This window comes from Crotalus tigris, unplaced genomic scaffold (genome assembly GCF_016545835.1).
Source record: "Crotalus tigris isolate CLP2741 ecotype Arizona unplaced genomic scaffold, ASM1654583v1 scf7180000017694.5664430, whole genome shotgun sequence".
Taxonomy (NCBI): Eukaryota; Metazoa; Chordata; class Lepidosauria; order Squamata; family Viperidae; genus Crotalus; species Crotalus tigris.
In genome coordinates, this window is record NW_024096572.1 from 710,315 (window position 1) to 730,278 (window position 19,964).

General features: G+C 36.1%; 1 protein-coding gene across 1 annotated transcript in view; it reads left to right on the forward strand.

Annotated features, from left to right (window-relative positions):
• STAB2 (stabilin 2) overlaps window positions 1–18,758 on the forward strand; it is a 99,982-nt gene extending 81,224 nt beyond the window's left edge. The window contains exons 57-70 of the mRNA XM_039338192.1: window positions 3,488–3,637; window positions 4,555–4,659; window positions 6,456–6,563; window positions 7,879–8,072; window positions 8,738–8,879; window positions 9,480–9,613; window positions 10,197–10,362; window positions 10,752–10,858; window positions 12,011–12,130; window positions 12,719–12,874; window positions 14,050–14,151; window positions 14,753–14,881; window positions 15,733–15,849; window positions 16,931–18,758. Of these exons, the coding sequence (XP_039194126.1) occupies window positions 3,488–3,637; window positions 4,555–4,659; window positions 6,456–6,563; window positions 7,879–8,072; window positions 8,738–8,879; window positions 9,480–9,613; window positions 10,197–10,362; window positions 10,752–10,858; window positions 12,011–12,130; window positions 12,719–12,874; window positions 14,050–14,151; window positions 14,753–14,881; window positions 15,733–15,849; window positions 16,931–16,981 (1,781 nt within the window). The 3' untranslated portion in view covers window positions 16,982–18,758. The remainder of the gene's footprint in view (window positions 1–3,487; window positions 3,638–4,554; window positions 4,660–6,455; window positions 6,564–7,878; window positions 8,073–8,737; window positions 8,880–9,479; window positions 9,614–10,196; window positions 10,363–10,751; window positions 10,859–12,010; window positions 12,131–12,718; window positions 12,875–14,049; window positions 14,152–14,752; window positions 14,882–15,732; window positions 15,850–16,930) is intronic.
• Window positions 18,759–19,964: the final 1,206 nt, after the last annotated feature.

Genomic DNA, 19,964 nt, shown 5'->3' on the forward strand with positions numbered 1-19,964 from the left:
CCTCAATTATGTTGCATTACAAGTCCTTTCATCCTCAGTTAGATTGGTTGTGCCGGTGAAGCAAAATCGGGATTCTAGTGTAACACATCTAAATAGGTCATGTTGGAAAAGCTAAGGTTAAACTAGTTGAAGATTTTTGTTCAGCTGATTCAATTCTTTGACTAGATTGATTGAGCTTTGTAGTGGGGAAATTGACCTACCTGAGATCAAGAGCTTCTGGTCTCTTCTCTGTATAATTAACTTTTGAAGACACTGAAAGGATTAACATTCTTTGCCTTTATTGGGCTAATTTCCATAATTAAGGCCAAGAAAGAGTGTTCTTATAAATGAAATGTATATTGATTCCAGTGGGCATCTTATCTGCTTTTGGCAGACTGGGATGAAGTTCTGCCCTGTATTACATCTTCATTTGAACTCTCTAAAATAATTTCAGAATGCTGGTGTGCTCACATACAAATAACAAACTATCTTTGAATGCAAATTCTCTGTGCCCAGAATGGCATCCCGCATTGCAAAGAGGAAAATATCTGCAAGATCAATGGTAGCTCCCAGTTTATATAAGCGCAAAACAGGTTTGTAGAAGTACAAAAAAAAAAAAAGCAGAAAAACTGAAAGACTGAGCATTCTTAGTAGCCTTGGAATGCTAATAGAATACTAACATGAGAAAAAAGGGTAAGGAAATAAGAAATAAAATGGAACATCTTAGAAGATAAGACACGGGTAGTCCTCGACTTATGACAAGGCCAAGTTACAAAGGCCTTGAAAAAAGTGACATGACCACTTACAACCCTTGTGGTATCTCCATGGTCACACTATCAAAATTCAGATACTTGGCAACTGACGGTTGCAGTGCCCCAAGGTCATGTGATCACTTTCCGACAAGCAAAGTCAACAGGGAAGCCTGATTCACTTAACATCTGTGTTACTAACTTAACAATTACAGTGATTCACTTAACAACCAGGGCAAAAAAAATCATAAAATGGGGCAAAATTCATTTAACAGCTCTTTCGCCTTTTGGGCTCGATTGTGGTCATAAGTGGAAGACTACTTATAGATGGTTGGAAGATGTAATATGAATATAATCCCACACTGCACTATTCTTTTGCAGGACATTCCCATTATTGCAAATTGCTGTGCCCAGTGTGTTGTATCTGATCCTCAGTTCTTTTTTTTTTTTACTTTTTTTTATTTTTATTTTCAATTTTACATTACATTCATAAAAAATACTTCAGATAAAAAATAAAATAAATTTATACACACAACTTTCGGTATTGCTCACCCATTTCCCCGCAAATCGCATCCACCCTCTAACCTCTTCTCTCACTTCCCTCTTTCCCTCTTCTTCCTCACTCTCCCCCTCTCCTCCTTCTCCTCAACCTTCCTACTTACTTCTCCCCTTCCTCCTATCTTCTCACTCCGGATGCGATCCAGGGGAAATGCCCGAGCAATTCCTCTCTCCGAGTTAAAACATCAATATTATATACAAAAAAACAACTATTTCTACTTATCTAAGCTATTTAACCTCCAACCCATCCTCCCCCCACTCCCCTCCCCCCTCCCCCCCCACTTCCCAGAGCTAAGTACAGGGTTATACAAACATATTAAACATAATCTATTTAAGTTAACTAATTATAAAATAACCAAAATCATACTAACCCTTAACTCTCTTCAAACTTTAACATCATAATTTTATAAACAAATCCATTACTCATAAAATAAATGAAACTTTGTAGTTTCATATTTTTTCTGAACATATTCTATCCATCTTCTCCATACAATAACATATCTCTCTTGATGATCCTTTAAATAAGCAGAAATTTTAGCCATTTCTGCTAAATTAGAAACCTTAAATACCCATTCTTCTAAAGAAGGCAGAGAGTCTTTCTTCCAATATTGACCCACCAATAGATCCTCAGTTCTTGATATATTCTTTTGAGATGTTTAATATCCGAAAAATAGGCTGTACAATTTTTAGTTTCTGTGTGTATTCATGATAGAGACTGGAAATAGTTTGATATTTTGCTAAGGGAAATTAATGGGATATTCATGGTATGAAAAAGGAGTCCCTTCCTGTGGAGCTAGAAATCCTAACTGACTAAGCTTTCACCAACTTAGTGGTCACATAGAGTGAGGAGTGGAGTGGAATGGCGTGGTGAAGAGCAGGGCTTTTCAACCAGTGGTACGGGTACCACCTGTGGTACATTGGCACCTGGCAGGTGGTACGCGACCATCCTAGAAAAGTGGTAGCAGGGGAGGGGAATGAGCTGAACCGGTGGCAGCACCGCACAAGCCTGAGCAAGAGATGGCTGGAGCCGCAGGACTGTCAGGGCTCAGCGGAAGCACCAGGATCAGTGCCACTTTCCAGCTGATTGAGGCTTCTTCCGGGCTGTCAGGGCTCAGCGGAAGCACCAGGATCAGCGCCAGGCTCCAGCTGGAGCTTGGTGCTGATCCTGGCACTTCTGCTGAGCCCAGAAGAAGCATTGATCAGCTGGAATGTTGCAGCATCTCCAGGGTCTTGTGATTTACATTCAGATCCTTGGCAAATGATTCATATTTATGACGGTCAAAATGTCCCAGGGTCATGTGAAGTGACCAAAACCTGCCGCAATCACCCAGCAGATGGGTGGAATAAAAACCAAACACCCCCCACCCCAACTCCGCTGCCAATCCCCAACAGAAATGTTCACAACAATGAAAACCTCAAACAGGAGGAAGAGCACCGCTGGGTGGGCAGGCAGGTGTCTTGCTCAGCTGTGGCTTGGGGGGCACTTTTTTCAGTGCCATTAAGCGAACTGTTGTAAGTCGAGGACTACCTGTATTTTATCACTTTTTTCTTTTTTTTTTTGGTCATCAAGTTTACGACACCTTGCTAGGCAACTGGTGGTACTCGGATATTGCCATATCCTAAAAGTGGTACAATGGGTGAAAAGGTTGAAAAGCCCTGGCATAGAGAGAATAGAATAGGATAGGATAGGATAGGATAGGATAGGATAGGATAGGATAGGATAGGATAGGATAGGATAGACCTTGGAGGCCTTCTAGCCCAGCCCCCTGCTCAGGCAAGAATTCTAATACCACTTGAAACAAATGGTTATCCAATCTCTTTTTTAAAAATTTCCAGGGTTGGAGCATTCACAACTTCTGGAAGCAAGTTGTTCCACTGATTGTTTTAACTTTGATTAATATTTTAGACTTTGGTCTATAGCAGGGGTAGGCAACCTTGGCTCTTTTATGACTCGTGGACTTCAACTCCCAGAATTCCTGAGCCAGCCAAGCTTGGCTGGCTCAGGAATTCTGGGAGTTGAAGTCCACAAGTCATAAAAGAGCCAAGGTTGCCTACCCCTGGTCTACAGAATTGCCAGTCTGCATCAACCCAGGAATTATGGCAGTTAAATCCCAATGTATTATGAGAGGGCATAGATGGGATAGGTTTTTCATAAATCTATATGTGTAAGGATTGACTTATTGCCACTTACTCCTATTCAGCTTGCCCAGGAGGCCCGGAAACTCCTTGCAATAAACACGGATACTGTGATGAAGGCTATGCTGGCACAGGACAATGCATTTGTAATGCTGGCTTCAATGGGACTTCATGCGAGCTCTGTATGCCAGGAAGATATAGCTTGGAATGCAAAAGTAGGTTACCTCTCGACTTACAATTAAATAACAAATATACTGTAACATTGAGCCAGATTAGGAGAACTTGCATGATTAATGGGATCAAATGTCTGGCCTAAATCTGGGAGAGCTAACTTCAATTCTTCTAATTCAAACAGGAACCATAATCCATAACATATCTGAAACAAATAATGTAGGAATGCTCCTGATCTAAATTTGCTCTGTGCCTAGGTGAGAGATTGCTTGTAAACCTGCATATCTTGGATCCTATGGAAGATAAAATGAACATTTTAAAAAAAATAATGAAATGTCTAGATAGCTTTTAGGAGCTGAAATATCTCTACTATATCATGTTTTTTCTTCATGTATTTGAGATTTGTTTCCAAATATGCGAAAGACTATAAAGTGCTTTATGTACAAGCAATTTTCTCTATATTTTAAAAAACTAACCTACTCACAGGAGTTTCTATTGCAGTGATTCTTTAAATTGTTATGCAGTTCCAATGCAATTTTGGGAAAAGATAAATTTAATGTGGTTCCAATGCTATGGGTTGTCTGTCTCAGAATTGCATTTTGTCCCTCAAATCTGTACACTACACTCTATTTTCTAGAGTCTATTTTCTAGAGTCTATTTTCTAAAGTGCTAGGACAGCCTTCGTGTGAACCAGAAGACAGTGATAAGCTACATGATTCAGGACAAAGCAGTTTCATATGCTCATCTCAATAGCACCAAGAAATCTGCAATACAGATAGCTATTACTGTATAGACCCCTTTCGATAAAGCCACACTCAGGATCATTGAATTAATGTTCTATTTATTGGGATAATTGCCTTTCTCAAGACTAACTAATGATCCTAAGGCAGAAGCCAAGGTTATGAATTATGTAGTCCATGTGGATTATTCTCCTAATAGTCTAATGATGTTCTATCCATAGCCTGCGATTGTACAGCACATGGACAGTGTGATGAAGGAGCTTCTGGATCAGGACTTTGTTTCTGTGAAACTGGATGGACTGGGCGGCTTTGTGAAACAGAACTAGGTCTGACTACAGTATTTGATCATGTAAACCTGTTGCAGCTTGTAGAGAACATTTCATTTTGCTTTTATCTTGACTAATCAAATAGCTAAATTATGTTCCTATACTGATTTCATGTGTAGAACTTAAAGAAAACAATATTATTCTCATATTTTTATTGATATTGAAGTATTATGAGATAATCCACTGACAATTATTTCCCATTGCTTCCTAAGGTAGGTAGATGGATGGATAGATTAATAGATTGAAACAAAAAGAGTGCAGCCTTTCCTCATTTGGTATCTTCAAGCAAATGTAATTCTAAAAGTTGCATTTCCCAATTTAACAGATTAGGAAAGGATGATTTATGATATATCTATACTGTAAGCGAGTGCAAAACAAAAGTAGTAGTACAACAAATGCAAAAGATAAATGCAATTGGCTTATCAGAATCGGATAAAGACTATATCAAAGTTTAGGTTATCTGCATAATACTTCCTTCATCAGGAAAATCAGTCATATACCCCATGCATTAGTGCTGGTCAGTGAGATGGTGAAGAATGCTCTGCCCTAAAAGTCTTACAAATAAATTGGATGGTAAAGTAAACATATCCAGCTGCTCAGATTTATGTAGCACAATTGTCCCTATCTTTTCAATAAAACTGGTTAAAGAAGAATCTGAGAAGCTTGATTTTTGGTTGTAAGTGGCTGATAAGGTCTTGACACTCTGTTATACAAATAATGGTCATTTGTTATTAGATTTATATGCCATAACAACCAAATCTAATATGGACTGATTTTAAATGTCAGGTTTTAAAAAAGTGACAATTTGAGCAACCTGTGATTCATGATTCTAATGTTATCTCACAAATCCTTTTTACAGCCCTGTTTCCTACATAAGATATTATCTTGACAGACAGTTCTGTGTTCTTTTGAGTAAATTTTGAAGCAATGGCCTGCTATCCGAGTAATTATCGTCCACTTATATACAACAGAAACAACAGTTGTAAGATAGATGCCTCATATCAAGAAATAAAAACTTGAGCTTAATTAGTTCATTTGGAAAGGACTACTCTATCTGTGCTGAAAAATCTGTATGAACGCTAGATAGCAGTAAAGAGAGTTTTATGTCTCCCTTCACAGCTATTAGTTTTTTTTTAGGATTTTACAGTTAGATTTGATTTGAAGCAAAAAATCATTTTGTTTATGTTTAACTACAATTATTCGTCACAATGCATAAAGCAGAGACAACACAGCAATAATTAAAACAAACTTTTGCAATTGCATTTGATATAATTAGTCCTCGACTTACGACCACAATTGACCCCAAAATTCCTGTTGTTAAGTGAGACATTTATTAAGTGAGTTTTGCTTCATTTTACAACCTTCCTTGCCACAATTGTTAAGTGAATCTCTGAAGGTGATAAGTTAGTAACTTGATTGTTAAGTGAATCTGGCTTCCCCATTGTCCTTGTAAAAGATATTCACATGACCCCAGGACACGACAACCATCATAAATATGAACCAGTTGCCAAGCATCTGAATTTTGATCACATGATCATGGGGATGCTGCAAAGGTCGTAACTGTGAAAAAATGGCCATTAGTCCCTTTTTTCAGTGCCATTGTAACTGTTAATGGTCACTAAACAAACTATTGTTAAGTTGAGGACTACCTGTGTTTGAATTTGATGGATGCAATAAGGCTGCCCATTCTTTTTATCTTTGAAAATATTTATTTCACTCTTTTACTCTTTATTGTTAGACTTGACATTATGAGAAAAACATGAATTTAAATTATGGTTTTTAATTTTCCCTCACAGCTTCAACTCCCGTATGTTCACCCAGTTGTTCCGTCAATGCAGTATGTAATGTTGATGGTACCTGTCAGTGTAAGCCTTATTATACTGGGGATGGACTTACATGTACAGGTAAAAATTACCCTAAGCAAAAAAATAAAGATCAGGTGTTCATCAAACTTGTGGAATGCATTTTTAATTATCATTTTATAGTTTATCTTTTAATTCCTGTGAAAATCTTTCTTCACAAACTCCTCTGTTCTCCACCAGTCTTTCTCCATCCTCATGAAGCTTCTATGTAACATTCTAAAATATGAAAGTAATTGTATGTAGTATTTTAGTGAGCTCTGACATAGCTTTCAAGCAAGAATATATTCGCTTTACAAAGAGAAACTGTGTGTTCACTTGAACAACTGGATTACAAAATGTAATCTATAAACCAGATGCCACATGTGGATTCTTACCTGAAAAAAAGCAGATGTTGAGGGGAAAACTGTTCTGTGCCTCGATCACCTATTATGGAACAGAATGATCAGAACATTAGAAGTTCTAATCATTGGTCTTCAATATCTTCAAACACAATAGTGGACTAGAAACTGTTGCTTCTAAGTTACTCTTGAGTGAACTATATAATGTTGAAAGTTGTCTTTTTTTTCATTTCTTTTCTCCTCTCCTTGTTTTGGTTTTGTTTGGGGTTTTTTTGTTTGTTTTTTCATTAAGCACACTACAAGATTTGACCTCATACAGTAAATAGAACCAAACCCTATTCATTTGAGTTCTGACTTTTCTTATCACATTTGTTAAGTGAATCACGGCAGTTTTTAAGCTGATAGCACGGTTATTAAGTGAATCTAGCTTCCCCATTGATTTTCCTAGTCAGAAGTTTGCAAAAGATGATCACATGACCTCAGGACACTACAACCATCACAAATATGAACCAGTTGTCAAGTATCTGAATGTAAATCATATGACCATGGAGGTGCTGCAACGGTCATAAGTGTGAAAAATGGTCATAAGTCACTTTTTTCAGTGCTGTTGTAATTTTGAACAGTCATTAAATGAACTGTTGTAAATCGAGGACTGTTGGTATTTGTTTCATCTTCTGCTATGTTTATCTTTTGTTTTATTATTTCTGTTATCTTCTATTTGGTTGACATACTTGGTTTATACTGGATGGGAAATATGCAGAGCAGGGTTGGGCAGTCCTTTGATGGATGCTAACTTTTTTTTCTCCTTGGGTTTTTGGAAGGAGTTCGTTCCAAAATTAAACTAAAACCCACAGTATACTAAATTATCTTAAGCTTCTTCATAAATTTATTTATAAATCTGATTATGTTTCTTATCTTAAAATGACAGAGAACCTTTGCCACGGGCCTTAGGGTGATTCCCTCTGATGTAGATCTCCCTTTATTATAGAGATTGATCTGTGCTTCTCTGCATTTCACAGCTGAGAATCTTTGTAAGACAAGCAATGGTGGATGTCATAAGAATGCAAAATGTGTACAAACTGATGTGAAAGTCAATTGTACATGTCAGAAGGGATATCAGGGAGATGGCTTTACATGCATGGCTATCAACCCTTGTACTGACGGACTTAATGGTGGATGTCACGAACATGCTCTCTGTACAATGACATGGCCAGTAAGTATTATGTATTTAAACATTGTTGTGGAATTAGTTTCCCTGTTTATATAAAGGAGCATGCAGAGATGCCTGCAAATGAAGTTATTTAATAGTCAACAGTTTCCTGTGGAAAAATAAGTTCATTGTACACAGCCATCTGGTTAATCACCTTTTAGCAAGTCATACAGAATGATCCAGGTAGGTTTACCCTTTACAAGGTCTCTCCCAGGCCAAGACATCTGAAGAACATCAGGTTACCTGTTCTTGAACAAGATCTATAGCACAATAACAAGCTAATGAAAGAAAAATTCTTTTTAAGCTTTGTAAGACTTTGCATGTACCATGGGTATTTGAAATGTATTTTTATTTTATTTTTAAATAGAAGTCCAAAGTCAACTCTAGTGACTTGTGGTACAATAGCAATAGCACTTAGACTTATATACTACTTCATAGTGCTTTACAGCACTCTCTAAGGGTTTACAGAGTCAGCCTATTGCCCCCAACAATCTGGGTCCTCATTTTACCGACCTTGCATGAATGGAAGGCTGAGTCAACCTTGAGCCGTTCAGAATCAAACTCTTGGACTAAGCAGTGAGTTAGCCTGCAGTATTGCATTCTAACCACTGCACCACCATGGCTCTTATAAATCTGTTATACTCAGTTGTACTAAAATTTCCTTTCAGGATAAGCGTAAATGTGAATGTAACGAAAACTACATTGGGGATGGAATTGATTGTGAAGTAAGTCAACTGCCAGTGGACAGATGTTCACAGGACAATGGACAGTGCCATGCAGATGCCAATTGTGCCGACCTCCATTTCCAGGGTCAGTCTTCTAATTTAGAAATAGTTGGAAGCAACTTGTCTATGCTTCTTAATGATGCTGAATCTGGGAATTCTTTACAGTAAAATGGTGGTTCTAATATGAAATAACTCAATGACTGTCAATCTTTATAGATATTTTTAAACAATAATTTGGTGACTTTGACAACTTTGACTTTGATCTACTCTGCCATAATTCATGATAGTTCCATGTGTGCATATGCATATTACTAAAAATATTCAAAGCAAAAATATAATATTCAGGTATAGAGTCTGCACCTTGTTACAACATGAAAACATAAGAATTTGATACAGCCATGTCTAAATATGCACCAAGTGTGTACATCAGTCTCTAGTATATCAAGACTAGTGATTTACTGTATTATCTGCATAGATATTTGAAATATCAAAGAGAATCAACATTTTGTATAATCATATTGTCAGGATATACTGAACCTGGTATGAAATAGGAAATTGTGCAAAGGAAATACCTCATTTTCTTGTCTTTACAAAGCACCACCATTTATGCCTGATCTTTTCCAGCTTTCTATAAAGCACCATGTCTGGAAACCCCTAAATATTTTTGCATTTTTCTTCTTTGCAGATGCTACAGTTGGTGTTTTTCACATGCGCTCTGCAAAGGGGCAGTATAAATTGACTTTTGCTGATGCAAATAAGACTTGTGAAGATGAAAGTGCTACAATAGCTACATATACTCAGCTCTTATATGCTCAGAAGGTAAGAAGGCTTATTTATCCTAGCCAAGAGGAAAATTATGCATGGTGTTGGACTAGGAGCAAAATGTTTTCAAGGCAAAAAAGAAGAAATTCAGTTGCCTTTTGAACATCATCTTTGGGACAACCATGACCTGGATGGTTGAGAAACTCCATAGACATCCAGGTTGCAAAGGTTCTTCTGCAAAGTATGAGCCATTTGCAGCCAGTTCTGTGGAAAAATCCAGATGTCTAGTGTGTAATAGCCACACTGCCAATCAGGGTTGGGATAGAACTCCAAGTTCTATTTGGAAAAATGAGGCACTCTGTCTTTCATATTGTTGTTGTGACTCATCCATCCTGCCAAAGCTTCAGAGAATGCCTCAAGAGTCTATAGATATCAGAGGTCTGTGGTCAGTAGCATTCTCACTAATGTAACCATCATGTGTATGTTCATGCAGTAGGAACTGCTATATTTATTTTGTCTCCTAGTGAAAGCATTTCATCTTCCAATATTTATTATGTTGGATAAGCCCCATAGCTTTAGCTTAAGATAGTTATTCATTTTCTTTTATTTCATGATTGTATTCCTTATATGTTAACTATAGGCCAAATATCATCTGTGTGCTGCTGGTTGGCTGGCTAATGGAAAAGTCGCATATCCAACAGCTTTCTCTGCCCCAAAATGTGGTGGAGGAGTTGTTGGCATTGTTGATTACGGAATCAGAGTCAACCTGACTGAAACCTGGGATGTTTTCTGTTACAGAGTCAAAGGTAAAAATAGAAGAATGTTTGAATTCTCAGAATCTGCCATCTTGGCTTTAGGCTCAACCCATCAAGGTCTGAATTAAAATCTTTGTAGACCTGGGACACTTTTATAATTGTAGCAGTCTCAGGCAGATCTATAGACCAAGCTTTGCATTTACATTGTATTTAAACATATCACAATTATAAGCAATTTTTAAAATGAGAAACAACATGTAAACATTTTAATAGGTATAGTTCCTATTAGATAACTATGTAATTCAGATTGCAGAGAAATTCATTCTTTGTAAGGCTGAGAACATGGCAAGCCTTAGGGAAAGGGCCCCCTATTCCGAATAGATATTCATGTCCTGGAACCATCTCAGTTTCCTATTTAAACTCTGTTTGTTGTTTTATAGATGTCAGTTGCACTTGTAAGACTGGTTATGTGGGAGATGGATTTACATGCAGTGGAAATTTGCTTCAAGTCCTCTTTACTTTCCCAACATTGAGAAACTTTCTCTCGGTGAGTAATAGAAGCAAAGCTTTTTGTCCCCTAGAAAGCAAAGGAACACATTTGAGAATCTTTTTCCCTATGATGTTTTAATGATTTGAATCAATCATTTGTTTAAAAGGAGCAATAAATGTGATGTAAACAATCTGTTATTATCGTTGAAAATATTGTAACTGTTGGAGATGCCAGGTTTTATCAATGGGTTCATCATCATTCAAGGTCAAGAAGACATTATTGAAAAACACCTACTTTCAATTTCTTTGTTTTTAATCAGTGTTTGGAAGCAATCAAAGGCCAACTATAGGAGGGTCTAACATCAGTATTACTTCCTCTTGAGAGGGTGGAGCAATAGGGCATCCTGCAGCTTGTAGACAGCATGAGATCCTCAGCTGCAAAAAGAGACATCCTTGGAGCCAGAAGAGACTTGGCCACTTTTCCCATGTTTTGCTTCTTCTATATTTCCTGCAAGCCTGCAATCCACTGAGCTGCAGTCTCTGCTAATTTTATTCTTCCAATAGCAAGAAGAAGGCAGCAATCTGACTCCATTTCTGGAAGGCTTGCTGATGCTTCTTACCTCCCAGTGACTCTGCTTGAGACTAGTAGAGAACACAATCAATCTTGCAAGATTATGTTATTATAGCCAATTTAAATAAAAGAAGTATTTAGTCTTCCAGGGAGTTATTTCTTGGTCTGCTCTGCCTCTTGGCTGACAAAACTGCTGGTTGAATTCCAAAGAGGAGGAGGAGGAGGAGGAAAGTATGGGCTACAATAGTATAACAGCATAATATAGTTATCTGTGAAAGCAGCAGCCTGAACTTACATACGTGCCTTCTTTCAGTGGTCTTACTCTACTCCACTAGAAAAGAGTGATTTAACCTTTCCCATTGCCCTTTCAGCAACTGTCCTTAAAAGCAGTTTCCTGTTTCTTAAGAAAAAAGCCAACCCTGATTCAACTCATTTATTTAAATATGTGACATTAAGAAATACAGTTTAGATCCTTGCATGCAAGAAGAATATGAGGGTTTCATAAAATATCTCTGAAGCATTGTTTGTTTATTTATCATGCATTCTTTTCTTCTCTCAGGAAGTTAATTATTTTACTAGACTCTTATCATAGCGGAATATGTCATAATGATTTACTATCACAATTTATTATCTTAACAGGAGATTTTCACTTATTCAAATACCTCAAGGAAAGGCCAAGAGTTCATGAAATACCTCACAAATCTCTCCATTAAAGCAACCTTGTTTGTACCAAACAATGATGGCTTGAGGAAGAATGAGGTAAATGAAAAAAAATAGTTTTTTCCTTACCAGCTCCAGAAGCTTAAATAGGATGATCATGGAAAGTAATGTTAATTTTTTCTGCTGTTTTAAAATTCTCATTGTTCCTAATGCTTATATCATCAATTTATGAAATTAAACCAGATATCCTAAAATTTTGCCTGCTTCTGGCTGTTTTCATAACTTGTTCCAACCTATGGATGAAACATAGGTTGAACCTATGGAGGTGATGAAGCAAATTTCAGATGAGATGAGATGATTAGAGTTTTTAGTTCATTTTTAGCCTCACTCCCTGTTGTGATGCAAGTCTCTGGTATCTCCTTTAACATCCAAGAGGCTACTTGCTCCACCTAATTTCATTTTGTTTAAATTCTTTTAATTGAAATCGACCTCTTATAACAGTAGCTACCTGGACTTGTTTTAGATAGAATAGAAAAGGTACTCCCCATACATTTTATGGAATAAAACTATTCATTTTTAGGAGCAAAGGTAAGGAATCAATCCTGAATAAAAAATGGAGAAAAAAGATGTCAGCTGTGAAATGCTGCCATTTTGATTGTGGACATTGTTATTTTTTGCTGCTTTAAGACACTCACTGGAAGAGACATTGAATATCATCTAACCAAGAACACCACATATTATGAAGATTTGGTCAATGGAACAACTCTCCAAAGCAGAATAGGGGAAAATCTGTTAATTACACACCAAGAAGAAAACCAGGAGCAGATTTCACTCACTAAAAAGGTAGATTATTTGTTCATCAATATGCTGCTCATAAGGATATAGCTTGATGTGCATTGTCTGTATTGCATTGATTTTTTTTCCTCCAAAAGAACAAAAACAAAAACTGAGGAATTCTGATATGAATTGGACATGAATGAAAGTATTCAGGTGGAGAAATAACCTTTCAAATCTTTATTACAGTCATAGGCCAGCATATACAATACATAACAAAGTGTTTTGAAAGTTAACAACTTTAAAATATGTGCAGTTCCCAGAATTCCCCAGCTAGATGCTGCACTGGTCATAAGTGTGAAAAACTATCATAACTCACTTTTTTCAATGCCGCTGTAACTTCAAATGGTCATTAAACAAACTGTTGTAAGTGGAGGACCTGTATTCAGGATGCAGATCCCAAATGTAGAAAAAGTAGAGCACTCCATGAAACTTCAGGATCATATAGCCTGGAGCATTCCAAAATGTGCACAAGCTTATTCCCTTGCTTCACTTCTCATATTCTCCTGTTCTATTTACTATGACCATTCTTTCTAATCTGCTCATTTTTTATTACTACTGGGCATCAGTAGCAGTCCTAATATTTTTCTTTAAATTAAGGTAGTAGCTGGGTTCTCCGAAACTTTCTTCTGTATGATTTCGCATACAAATGTCTCTCTACATTCTTTTCATTGACTATGAAAACAAGAAAAGAGGAGTAAAGAATTCCATTTTCCACAGGGTTTGTCCACAACTATCTCTTATTTTATATACTGTATTTTTTAATGTATAATCTATGTGTGTAGTTCAGTAATTTAGCCTGTTTCACTTTAAAAGCTAGAATAGCAACCACTATATATTATTTATCTGGATTAAATAAAATGAGGGGGGAAATGGCATTTGACCAAGCAGTGATTTAGCTTTCTAAACTGAATAAGAAGCAACAGCGAATTTCTTTGTATGAGTATCCTCCTTGATCAACCATGTCTGCTATTTCAGCCAAGGAAGAACTGAAATCTTTTTTGGGCTAATGTCGAACAGCACAAAAAGGGTGAGTCCTTTTAGGCAGGACTAGTATACATATACAAAGTAGATCACATACAAAAGATCTAAGCTCTGAAAATTAAACATTATGTTACATAAAGTAACTTAGTAAGGTCATATAGTATATTCAACATGTTGTGGTTCAAGTTTTTTTTTTTCAGATGACAACCAAGTATGTGAATGGTAAAGCTATCCGTGAGTGGGACATTATTGCCTCCAATGGGGTCATCCATGTTATTGAAGCATCACTAAAGGCACCCCCTGTAAGTGCTTTGCATATGGAAATGTATTTTTTTGAATCAAGTGGCTTCCAAAAAAACTGTGAATGAATATTTATTTTAGAAACAGGCTTGATGAAGTATGTCAAGAAGGAAATATTGAGGCACTTGGTCATTCTTTGCTTAAGTAGTATTTTTGGGCCATAACTCAATCAAAATAGCAACATTAGATTTTAATTTAAAACTGAATTTAAAATGTAATGTGCTTTCCCATTACATGCTAACTTTTTTCTTCTGTTTTCTCTAATATAGATATATTCTTAAATTAGGTAATGTAGTACACATTTCCTATATGTGTACTACTATGCATGTTTTACCATAGTTCACACTTAGATCTTCATAGCAAAATGGGATGCAAAAAGAAAATCTGCTCTGCTTCTTGGCTTTAAAATGACATTTTCCTTCATCCTGAATTATTGTACCGATTTCTGTACCACAATACATTTGGTCAATTTTAAAATACCATGTGATGTGATGTTCTATTGTGTATCTTAACACATAGTAACATGACTCTCTCTCTCGAATTTGTGAAATATTTAATTATACTTCCTGCTATATTCATTTCCCTTCTTTATCTCAATTCAAGGCTTCTCTACATCCTGGAGCTGGTACAGGAATATTCTTTGCAATCATGCTGGTCATTGGAATCATCGCTTTGGTTGGATATTCATACTTCAGATTTAAGAACAAACCCATTCAATTCCAACTTTTCAGGGTAAGAAAAAGCATAGTAACATAAACAGACTTTTAGAACAGCCACAGTACATGGGTATATATTTTTTTTAATTAGGTAACTTTGATCATGCAAGGAAATCAAACACAAGAACTATGTGACAAAACTGTTCCTTTCATACAAAGAACAGATTTATCTGTTTAGCTTCACTGAATAAAATATGCAGAGAAAGGGAAAGAAATCCTCATCACTCCTGTTGAGTTTGCTGTGCTCTACTAAAGATGCTATTTCTGGTGACTATGGTCTAACACCAGACTGGATTCAACACTTCAGTCAAGATGGAATATAATCTAAAAGAGGACAAGCAAGGGACATAGAAGCACATGAGGCTTAGCGCAATGATTCTCAACCTTTTCTTTACCACAGATCCCCTTTAAATACTTTTTGTGGCATGGACCACCAAGACTTAATTCAAGAATTAAATCATAACAGCCTTTGCAAACACCTTGTGACATCATGCCCCTTCCCCAGTGAACTGGGGACCACAGGTTGAGAACCACTGATTTAGTGCATTCCTGATAATCAAACCCTAGTATTTAAATAACTTATAAATACAGCCATCATATAAGGTCTGACTTCCCTGTTTGCTTTGCTTTTTGTTGTCCTCAAGTCATCTTGACTTCTGGCAACTGTTGGCCCTCTTTGGAAATGGCTTCCCATTGCCTGTTCCTATGACTGACAGCAAATAAGCCACCCACCTGGTTTAAGCCAAAGGCAGGATTAGAATTCATAGTCTATCAATTTCCTAGCCCAATGCCTTTAAGTACTACACCAAACTGGCTTTCTTTGTAATGAATCTGAACATAAACTATTCTTTTAAAAATATCACATAGGAAAAAGATGATATTGATGTAACTACATTGGACAAAGCGCCATCTACCAACATCTCAAATCCCAATTATGAAAACTCATCAGATCTTCCATCAGATCCTCCTTATGATCCATTTTTGGTAAGTTTTTATTCTGATGAGGTAGGATTGTTTTCAAAATATGCCAGAAGCCAGAATTTGGATTATAAAAGAAAATATTGTGTCTTCTACTTAACTAACCAAATGATTTTATCTTCTTTTAGTAACAGATCAGCACATTTATGAGTTTATTTTTGTATTTTTCTCCTTTTTGTTACCCCCTTTGAATTAGCAGGTATTGAGGGCATAAGATACACACTAATATAACAAAGCTGTATCTGTGACAACATCAAAGCTAATCTTAAGCACCTATCTCTGCCATTTAACTTTCTATATATATATATTTTTTAAATACAAAATCCATCAATAAATTGTAGTCACTGGATTCAAACAACCAAGAAATGGGCAACACAGTGCTCCCTATAGCAGCACCTTGGCTGGATAGGACTATATTTCTTAGAATTGGCTCAATATTGCCTTAGGTTTCTGCAAGACAACTTCACAGAATTACAGTATCAGCTGTATCTCTGCTCTTTTCAGGCAAGGCAGAAGGTCAAAGCATGGTGCCCAAGTCAAAACAACTTGTTTTAGGATCAAAACAACCCCCCTCACATTATATTTGATGCAATATTTGAACTCAATCATTCTCTCTCTGATAGTCTGCATCTGAAATACATCCTCTGCAACCTTGCTGTAATCCAGCCTGCTGCCTGAAATGATAAGAACAATGCTATCAACCCCATAGCCAGACCAAAGCCAACTTCATGTTTTATTATTAACAGGACAAGACCCTTCAATAGCTTAGCAATGTTCCCTGTTCTATGACATCTGCTGTCTGAATAATGGCTTTCAGATCACCCTGCTATGCAAATTACTAGAAAGAGGTTTCTCAGCAATGGCCCCATGGACAAGAGGCATTTACACACCTGGCCCCTTTCCAGCCTACTTTTGAAGTAGGCAAGAACTTAACTGCTTAATCAGGTCTTTAAGAGCACTAATTAAAAACACTTTTAGGGTGATAGTTACACCTGTTCTTTCATTTGTAATATATTGCCAACTACTTTGCCAGTAAATGTTGAGAGCATTATTTATAAATACTGACTATAACCTTTTTAAAAAACAGGTTTCCGATGATCAGCAGCTGGTGAGCAGTGATTCTCCCCATGATTTCTAATGCCTTCACTAGAGACATAGTTTTACCACTGGACAATGAAGACACATCTGGTTCAGGAAAGAGCCATTGAAGAACATAGAAAATTCCTTTAAAAATTGAATGTTGCTTAATTTCATTAGGAAGTAATTCTGTCATTTTAGTTATGCAGATCCTAAAATCACTGTTTTCCTTTTTTCCTCTTCCCTGTATTCCAAAAGTCATTAATCTTACAAAATAGCATTTTATTTTGTAAAAAAAAATGGGGCATAGCTATGCTGTTTGGATTACTACAAACCTGTCATTAATGGAATGATATTCTTTTTTTAAAAAAAAAATCTAAATGTTTTAAAATGACTTACTGCATATTACACGAGTAGATAGCATAATTTCCAGGTTTTTTTAAAAATCACACATTTGTAATTTGTTTGTAACACAAATTAACAGTAGCAAGGTTGGATAAGCTGCTCTGAAAGTATTAAAGGCTATATTTTATAATACTACAATCCTAATTTTAAGATTTTTTTGAGATTTCAGTAGAACCTTTCTACATACAATCATGCAAATCATCACCATGACACCTTGCTTCCATCACACCCATATAGTACACTAATTTTTATGTCTTATTTTTAACACTTCACCCCTTTTTGAGGATAAAAAGAGGGCTACTGTGTTTGCAATTGATTCTCATTCATAAACCACCTAATATACTCATTTTATATTCAATCCTCATTCATTTTTCATCTTCATTCTTGATTCTATCGTTTTTAGTTTTACCACACAAATATAACCTTTGTTTTTTTCCTGTGAACAGAAACACACGCATCATGGCTTCTTTTGATGAACATTAATTTCTTGTAGGATACAAATTATATACTTGCTAGTACCTATGTAGCATTTCTCCATTCTCCCATCTTTAAAAAACATGATACCAAGCTAGACAAATTCATCTACTTATTCCAATTTTCATCTTGATGGATAATACATTTACATACCTACATACATTTTACCCAATATTAAACAAAATTACTATATTGTGCTACCAATCAAGGAGAGTAATTTCTTTTCCCAACAACTACTACTTCAAAGGCTTTTGCTATAAGCTTTGAGAAGTGTCTCATCCATCATACTTACATTAACAGTTTATTTTAGATAACAAAACTACTTTAGCAGCATTGGTAAGAGAAATCAAAACATGTACTAGTTTATAATAACTCATCCTTCAAAGCAGCAATTTAAAGAAACATGTTTGCACCCATTTTACTTGTAGAATTTGTTTTTACTAAAATTTGTAGAACTCACTCATATTTACTTTTGGTACTTTATTGAAATAGACACTAATTATCAAAAACATCAGCTATAAATTCAATTTACATATTCCTCACATATTTCCTTCAAATATACGATGAATGTTTTTACTGAAGAGATCTTTTCCCTCCCCTGCCATCCTCCAACTTTCTACCTGAAAATCTTGTATTGAATTCCATCCTAATTACAATAAATGCCTGTAGTAAAATATTTATTGGTTTGTAAGTTAACAATGCTGTACTATTAGAAAATTTTTGTATGTATGAAAATATTTTTCCAGTAACAAGTTTCAGCATATGAATCAGATGTTTTCCTTGTTACCTTCAAATTGTTGACAAATGAGCATGACTCACTTTTGTTATTCAGGTGGAGCATACTGACAAAAGTCTACGACAAACAAAGTAATTGCAAGTGAGAAGTTTTAGAATTTAAATGTGTTTTCAAATTTCAAAATTACATCAGAATAAAGACACCACAGTTGAAGTACTCATAACATTCTCTTAAAGTATTTTGCAGCTGTGTATGCAAAGGCTCTCCACAGTTACTGTTCATGCACTTTTTTTTACAATATTTGGCATTAAAAAAAACCTGCAGCAGCAATTAGTACTTTACACAAGGAAATAAAATTTTATTCTGCAGTAAAATAACCCTTCTTTATAGCAGATTTCAAAATGTTTAGCATGTTGAACAGGAATACTCACAATTACTAGGTTCACAGGACTTGATAGCATATGCTAATATAAAAACAGCTAAACTTCAAAAGATTTTACACTAAGCCTAATTTTCAGAATCTGTCCTAATTTGACTTTTTAATATTGTGAACAAATATCATTCAGAAGTTCTAGGAGGACTAATACATGCCATTCAAGTAATGTCAAGCTTTGAACTACTAGTTTGTGCCTCCAACACTGGAAGTTTTTAAGAAGAAACTGGACAGCCGTTTGTCTGAAATGGTATAGGGTTTCCTGCCTGAGCAGGGGGTTGGACTAGATGACCTCCAAGGTCCCTTCCAACATCATCATCATCATCATTTCTGTCCCTTAGGTTTTCCACTTAGCTTTCTATTGTTAGTTAAAACAATTAGGCAACAAAATATGATGGTAAATAGCATTTTGATGCTATTTGGATAATGACTCAGGTACTATTCTTCTCTTTAGCTAATTAAAATCATCCATTCCATATCAATATTTTTCTAACTGTACAATGTGTAAAACTGCAATAGGACTGTATGGTAAGCTCCTCAGTAAATAACACGATCATGGAATTTTACAAAAGGTATCAAAAAGATGGGGACAATCTATGAAAACTTCCCACTGAAAATGGAGCTTTGGGGAGGACAAATTGGATGGTTGAATCTCTATGAAATGCCTATGGAAAAACATGAACCCTTGCACTAAATGAGGACTTATTCATCTTTTATAACCTTCTGCACATCTCACTTAATACTGTAGTACAGTAGACCTTTACAACATGACCATTGAATATCTAGTTACAGGAACTGCTATAGTAGTAGAAATTCAATGTTTTTCTCTTAAGGGTTATTTGTTTAGGGATTTAAGCTCTTAAAGCAGGGGTATCAAACTCAATTTCACTGAGGGCCGCATCAGCATTGTGGTTGCCCTGGGGGGGCCGGGTGGGTGTGGCCAGAGTGGGTGCAGCCTACTGGGTGGTCATGGATGGAGTGGGTGTGGCCTACTAG